Genomic DNA, 8,086 nt, shown 5'->3' on the forward strand with positions numbered 1-8,086 from the left:
GCACACGAAATTTTACATTGCTTCTTTTCTACCACTGCAGAATGTTGACATGTTTGATAGTAAGCAATTTTTTCTTTATTACCTTCCATCGTAATATTTTCTTTATTACATTCCATATGATCCACAATTGTGGAACCTAGCAACTTATAGATTATTAGATGACTACTAGCACACATTTTGTGAGCTAAATTTCACTTAAATCCTTAGTTATAGACACACTTCAATTCTAGTCTTTAGATTTCGATTTTGGGCACTTTACTTCCTAAAGTATGAAATCCATTTAGTTTTAATTCTTAAACTTTAATTTTCCTCTAAATTATGAAATTTATCCAGCTTTAGTCATTAAATTTCAATATTGGACACTTTACTACCTAGAATGTGTGTGTCTATATATATATATATATATATATATATATATATATATATATATGTACCACTTTAACTTTACTACTCCATTAGTTTTAAGAATGTCATAGGATGGATTTCATATTTTAGGGAGTAAATTGTTCAAAATTGAGGTTTCAGGACTAAAGTTGGAGTGTAATTATAGTTTAAGCGTCCAATGTGAAGTTTAACCTTGCTTTATGGGATGAATATTGAGTTGAAGTTATACTAAACCCACAAGTTTTGAGAGTTTGTGATTATGAATAAGTCAATGCATACATAGATCAGTAACATTTGGGTGGTCCAAGCCCTTACTTTAGGCTGGTAATACCTAGGCCTGCAAACGAATCGAGCCGCTCGCGAGCGGCTCGAGTCGAGCTCGAGCCGGCTCGAATCAAACTCGAGCTCGAACTCGAGCTAAGAATATTAGCTCGTTAGCTCGCGAGCCGACTCGCGAACTTGAGTATATATATATTTTATTTTTATTTAATAATAAAATTACGTATATTATATATATTTTTTTTATTTTTTATTTTTATAGTAAAATTACGTATATATCCTTAATATATTTATTATTTATTCAGAAAAAATATTATTTTATTTATTTTTTTAAAAATAAAATTTTTATTTTTTATTTTTTTCCGAGCTCGAACTCAAGCTCGAGCTCGGCTCGACTTGATTCGAGTCGAGCTCGAGCTCGAAAATTGCCGGCTCGTCGAGCTCGAGCTCGAACTCGAGTTTGGTAAAATTTAGTCAAGGCTCGGCTCGATTAGTTCAAAGCTCGACTCGACTCGACTCGTTTGCAGCCCTAAGTGATACCACAACCAGATTTTCCACAAAATTCTTGGTCAATTTTAACCAAGATCATGATAGTTGACTAAACGGGTGATTTTGACCGTTAAAACTAAAATTACTATGGCATTAAAATTTTTGCTGTGACAGTATTATGTGCCATTACATTCCATGTTTTCTACAGAGAAAAAGTCATTAAGTTTTATTAAGATAGAGAACTAGCAATACTGTGGTGCTTATTTTAGATATTCATAGATATTGAAAATTATAGGTTATAATAATTTTATCATTACGAGGGAAAATGATATCCTAATTAACAAGATTCCTACTAAATTACTAACTCAAGAATTTCAAAGGCCATCTAATTACAAACTAATAATGCCAACCCAAGGCATAAGAGATAGAAGGGTCAATGTGAATCAGATCTCAAGATATTTCTGATTTCACTGCAAATGCCACATATTGAAAATTTGTTGTTACTCCATAAATTTTGGCTGGCCTCTCCGTTGTACATTGCCACCTTGCAAGACGCCAGAAATTTGACAAATTCTATGCAACAAACTTTACCGCTTTAACACTTGGTATATTCTACTATTGGGACCCTCTAACATAGAATACGTCAATAATAGGCTTCATTATTGGTAGATGTACATGTAACCAATGCTTCCAAGGAACAAAGATTTACTATAAGTTAAAATGAATTGGCAAAATATATTTGGAGTTGAAAGATATTTCAAGATTGTTTATTAAGTAGTGGCATATGCTTTGTTCTCATTGGCATATGCTTTGTTCTCATTAACAGAGATTTCAAGCTTGTTAATTAAGTAGTGACATATGCTTTGTTCCTATTAACAGAGATTTCAATATTGTAACTTGACCAGGTGCGCTTGCTGGCTGTGCCACATGAGGGGTATATTTCATTTCAAGAATCCTGAAATTGTATGAATTATATTTTTGTATTTAGTTTCTTGCTTTGAAATTGTATTTCAGTAAGTGCATGAGAAAGAATCTGAGCATTTGATGCTTGTTGTGACATTAATTACTCCAGTACCTTTTAAATTTGTGATAAAATCTTTGTCCCTTTTAACTTGGATAATCACAATTTTCTACCCATAATTAAGTTTTTGAATGTGGTGTAAATTCGTTTGGTTTTCTTTTTTTACTTTCTACATTTTCCCCCTCATACTTGACATTCTTCGACAATCAGATTGATCCTGGCTAAAACCAGAGATTATTGATATTAGGTAAATGGCTTCTAATTACGAATGCCTCTCAAGCATTTCAACATTCACAAAATCGAATAATTTACTTGGGAAGGTTTCTTGTGGGCAAGTATTCTATTCTGCACGTTTCTGCTCCCAACAGTAAACCAACTTCCACCTAAAAATGGCTATACTTGTTTTCCAACCAACCAAGTCTTATTCAATCCACCAAAACCTATAATATTCCCCTATAATTCATGGGGCATTCTGTCTTGGACCGGGTAATTATAACCTAACAATATTACTTAAGCGACTTGTTGTTTCTGAATACTTGGCCTAATCCATGATATTGACCAGAATAAAAATTAACCAAACTTTTTTCTACCAAGAATACAGTGCATTTGTTTGGCTAGTGCTTGGGCTTAATTAATCCAAAACTAGATGAAGAAAAACTTTCAAAACTAAGCCAAAGAAATATATTTCTTATGCTACAAAATGGACAAGATATTCTTCTAGAGAGCAAACAAAATGCATAGCATGAAGCACTAAGTTGGGAATTACTCCTTTTATAATTATAGAAAACTGACAAGAGAAATCACCTTTTCTCAAAACTAGATCGTGTACACATAACGAGGACCAATGAAGTAAGAATAAACAATCCCTTTGTCATTAATGCACTAAAGTTCAAACAATGGAACTAAGAAGCTCTCATAAGTCTATTTTGCTACAGAACAACCAAAACAATATTTTCCTATCCCGACAAGATGACCAGTTTATTGAGTAAAATAAGTAATATTTAAAGCAACTCTATTGTAAATATTTGCTTTATCTTTCAATCTTTGTTATAACTCGTAACTTGCAAATGCCTAATAGAACAAGTCGTCTTGATTTTAACACCACCAAGTGGCGATGCCTTGTAAGAGCCGGCCACATTTATTCCTTTAACTTCTTCCTCTCTTATATTTACGCCAGCCGTTCTTCCTCTTCCTCCTTCAGTCCTTAACATTTTTCTACCAAGGGTTTTTGCTCTCTTGAAAAAACTCCGTCTAGAAAATAGAGTGAATCAATCCCTTGATCAGCCAATGGTAGAAAAAGTTGAGCAATAAAGGAGATAAACCAAGCAAAGGATTAGTATTTTTTGAAGAGAAAACACCATGGATAGGCTCATAAGTTTGGAGCCATCAAACACACTGACAATTAGGATTGAACCTGGACAGAAATGCTATGGCGTGCTCACTTTGCGGAATGTTATGTACACCATGCCTGTGGCCTTCAGGCTTCAACCGATGAACAAAACTCGGTATACGGCTCGCCCTCAATCCGGGATCATTTCACCTCTCATGACTCTTTCAGTGGAAATCACTTATCATACACCTCCCAATTCAAGTCTCCCTGAATCTCTCCCTTATTCAGATGATTCATTTCTCTTGCATAGTGTTGTTGCGCCAGGTGCAGCAGTTAAAGATCCCTCATCGACATTCGATTCTGTGCCGAATGATTGGTTCACCACAAAAAAGAAGCAGGTGTTCGTTGACAGTGGACTTAAAATCATGTTTGTTGGCTCATTGGTTCTGTCTCACTTGGTTTCCAGAGGTTCAATGGATGAAATTCGAGAAGCTCTCGAAAAGAGTGACCCCAAATGGAGGGCAGCCGATTCTGTTGATGCAGATGGTCAAACGTTACTCCATTTGGCTATTGCTCAAAGCCGGCCAGAGCTTGTTCAATTAATTCTCGAGTTTAATCCAGATATTGAAGCTCGAAGCCGGTCAGGGTCCACCGCATTGGAAACTGCTGCTGCATCAGGAGAAGCACTCATTGTTGAGCTCTTATTGGCTCATCGGGCGAGCACGGAGCGGTCAGCATCATCCACATGGGGACCAATTCATCTCGCCGCGGTTGGTGGACATCTGGAGGTCTTAAGGCTTCTTTTGCTCAAAGGAGCCAATGTTGATTCTATAACTAAAGATGGCAATTCAGCCTTACACATGGCTGTTGAGCAACGCCGAAGAGACTGTGCTAGGCTTCTCCTGGCTAGCGGTGCACGGGCAGATATACGTAATGGGAGTGACAGCGATACACCGTTACATATCGCTGCTGGTTTAGGTGATGAACAAATGGTCAAGCTGCTACTGCACAAAGGGGCAAATAAGGATATCAGAAACAAGGTTGGAAAAACAGCGTATGATGTAGCAGCTGAGCTTGGTCATGCTCGGCTTTTTGATGCACTTCGATTAGGAGACAGTTTGTGTGTTGCAGCCCGGAAAGGAGAAGTTAGAACAATCCACAGGCTCTTGGAAAATGGAGCGATCATCAATGGCCGTGACCAACATGGCTGGACAGCCCTGCATCGAGCAGCTTTCAAGGGAAGAGTAGATGCTATCCGTACTCTTCTTGATAATGGGATTGACATCAATGCTAGAGATGAAGATGGCTACTTAGCATTACACTGTGCAGTGGAATCAGGCCATGTTGATGTTATTGAGTTGCTGGTTAAGAAAGGAGCTGACATTGAAGCCCGGACCAACAAGGGCGTTACAGCCTTGCAAATTGCTGAATCCCTGCATTATGCAGGGATTACAAGAATACTTGTCAATGGTGGAGCCACCCGAGAAGGAGGAGTGGCACAGATGAGCACTATTACTAAAGTAAGTCAGCTTCCATTCAACAAAGGAATAACTGTGAAAGAAATGGAGAGTGGGGCAATAAAGAAGAAGCCTACTCGCCCTAGAGTCCGTCGAAGCAGCTTTGATCGTTCTGCAGCTGTTCCATTAGCCGTGGTTTAGGTTACCCCCCTGGAGGAAAATGGTGAGGTTTTGGAAGAAGAGATTGCTAAACAGTTTTTTCTTCGACAAGATAACTAAGGAAGAAGATCTAGTCCAAATCATAGAGATGCTCATTACTTGATTATGTCAAGGAAGGGATCTTAGATTCCCTGAGAAATTTGTAATTTAACATTTTTCTTTTTCTTAGTATACATACAATGATGTGAAGATGTAAATCAAAGTTCAGATCAGATATGATTGATTGTGTATTTGTGCATCTGTCATTGTATGATAAATAATCCAAGCATTATTATCCTATTCTTTACCATCATACACTGTATTTTGTTGAAAAAAATGTCCTTTATGTACAAGTCCAGCCTAAGTTGAAGGCTAGTATTCAACAGATACTGAAATTTTCAAGACATGTGCCCTGTAGTCTTCCTTTCAAATTTTCTTATCAATCAGTGCGTCTGTTCTTTCAAGTATTTTTCTGTTGGGTAAACCGGGTAATTTCCCACTCAACTATTCAACTAGTGATTAAACCGATTTAGTAATTCCCAGAAAAGATTGTTAAAACAATCTCCTTAGACAGAATTACCATTCCAAGTAAATTTCCAGGAAAGGCTGGAGGGGTCACAAGCGGTCCCACTTAAAATCCAGTCTCCTAGACAGAATTTACGTGCACGGTGTATTATCACAACTATACCCGTGTATACATAAATAATACGTACACACGAATAGGAAAAATACACCAAAATGAATCGAATAAAACACTACAAATAAACCCGACAAATATAGACAAATATATTGAATACTATACTACAACAGAAAAGAAACTAATAAATAAATGCGGAACAAATAAAAGAGATAAGGAAAGAACGCACCCGAAAAATTGATAACGGAGTTCGGCCAATTTTGCCTACTCTCCGAGCACCACTCAAGCAGCCCGCTTTTATAAATTTTGGGAGAAAAAAGACTTACAAAAGAATTACAAAATCCTTTTTGGTGTAATTCTTTTGTTTTCTTTTTCTTTTTGGTACATATCAATTGGGAGGCTTGAGAGCTAATTTATAGCTCTCAAGCAACCTCTCAAATGCTAAGTTACCCGATGTGGGTTTTGTAAATTTTGCCAAAAATCAACAATATTGGCTTGAGATAGTCAATAATGTTGGTTTTGAATTCAACAAATCTTCACCTTGGCATAATTTCTAGTCCTACAAAAAATACAACCCTTCTCACCCAAACGGTCCTTGCGGTGCTTCCAAACTTGCGCCGTCAGGCGCCAACTCAAATATGCAGGATGTTAACCAAATTTAAACAATGTTCAAATTTGGCTCTTATAACCACTTTAGTCCGCATATTTGCAAGATTCTCCGCAGTTCGAATCTTCTGGAGAAAAATCTCCTCTTCTTCGAGAATTTCCCGCACAAAGTGATAGCGAACATCAATGTGCTTAGTTCTTGCGTACAAGACCTGGTTCTTTGCTAAGTGAATAGCACTCTGACTGTCACAAAACACGTCAATGTGTTTTTGACCAACTCCCAAGTCTTCAAACAATCCTTGAAACCAAATTGCCTCATTCACAGCTTCTGTAATCACCATGTACTCTGCCTCCGTTGTTGACAAAGCCACCGTTGACTGCAAAGTAGACTTCCAACTGACTGGCGCCTTGGCAAATGTGAACAAGTAGCCAGTTGTAGAACGTCCCTTATCCAAATCACCTGCATAGTCCGAATCACAATATTCAACTACACATTGACCAAGTGATTTATCCTGCTCAAATACTAATCCAACATCTACGGTATTTTGGATATACTGTAGAATCCATTTCACAGCTTGCCAATGACCCTTGCCCGGATCATGCATAAACCTGCTTACCACACTAACTGCCTGTGAAATGTCGGGTCTCGTACACACCATTGCATACATTAAGCTACCAATTGCATTAGCATATGGGACTTTTGCCATGTATACTCGCTCTTCATCCGTCTTTGGAGATAATAGGCTATTAAGTTTCAAATGAGGAGCAAGCGGAGTACTTACAGGTTTTGAATCTTCATTCATGCCAAAACGTTGTAGTACCTTTTTCAAATACTGTTTCTGTGTCAGACAAAGCTTGCCTCTCGTTCTATCCCTGCTTATCTCCATGCCGAGAATCTTCTTGACTTCTCCCAAATCCTTCATCTCAAACTCTTTACTCAACTGAGCCTTCAATTTGTCAATTTCATCTTGGCTCTTTGATGCTATCAGCATATCATCAACGTATAAGAGTAAGTAGATATAGGAATCATCTCGTAGCTTGCGCAAATACACACAGTGATCGTATTTGCTTCTTGTGTACTTCTGACTCATCATGAACTGGTCAAATCGTTTGTACCATTGTCTCGGTGATTGTTTCAATCCGTACAACGATTTGCTCAGTTTACAAACCCAATTTTCTTTACCAGCAACTTTAAATCCATCTGGTTGAGACATATAGATTTCCTCCTTCAAGTCACCGTGAAGGAACGCAGTTTTCACATCAAGTTGAGTTAGCTCCAAATTCAACTGCGCTATCAAGGCCAACAAAATTCTAATAGAGTAATGTTTAACAATTGGAGAAAATACCTCATTATAATCAACTCCCTCCTTCTGAGCGTAGCCTTTAGCCACCAATCTTGCCTTGTAACGAACATCCATCTTGTCAGGAAATCCTTCTTTCTTTGCAAATATCCATTTGCATCCAATTGCCTTCTTGCCCTTCGGTAGTTGTATCAACTTCCACGTCTTGTTCTTCTGAAGAGATTGCATCTCTTCTTTCATAGCATCTTTCCATCTATCATTTTCTGTACTTTGAACTGTTTCAGAAAATGTGGATGGAACATCATCAATAACTGGAAGTGCATAAGCCACCATGTCAACAAAACGAGCAGGTTTATGAATTTCTCGTCTTGCCCTATTGACGGC

At 37.7% G+C, this 8,086-nt stretch overlaps 1 protein-coding gene across 1 annotated transcript; it reads left to right on the plus strand.

Moving 5' to 3' along the window:
• Nucleotides 1-3,250: 3,250 nt before the first annotated feature.
• LOC113692814 (protein VAPYRIN-like) lies at nt 3,251-5,471 on the plus strand. The gene has a single exon (XM_027211386.2). The coding sequence runs from the start codon at nt 3,533-3,535 to the stop codon at nt 5,159-5,161; it is 1,629 nt and encodes a 542-aa protein (XP_027067187.2). The 5' UTR covers nt 3,251-3,532; the 3' UTR covers nt 5,162-5,471.
• The last annotated feature ends 2,615 nt before the right edge of the window (nt 5,472-8,086 follow it).

This window comes from Coffea arabica, chromosome 6c, assembly GCF_036785885.1.
Source record: "Coffea arabica cultivar ET-39 chromosome 6c, Coffea Arabica ET-39 HiFi, whole genome shotgun sequence".
Lineage (NCBI taxonomy): Eukaryota > Viridiplantae > Streptophyta > Magnoliopsida > Gentianales > Rubiaceae > Coffea > Coffea arabica.

Coding starts and splice junctions, on each gene's coding strand:
- LOC113692814 (XM_027211386.2), top strand. CDS start 3,533: ATGGATAGGCTCATAAGTTTGGAGCCATCAAACACACTGACAATTAGG.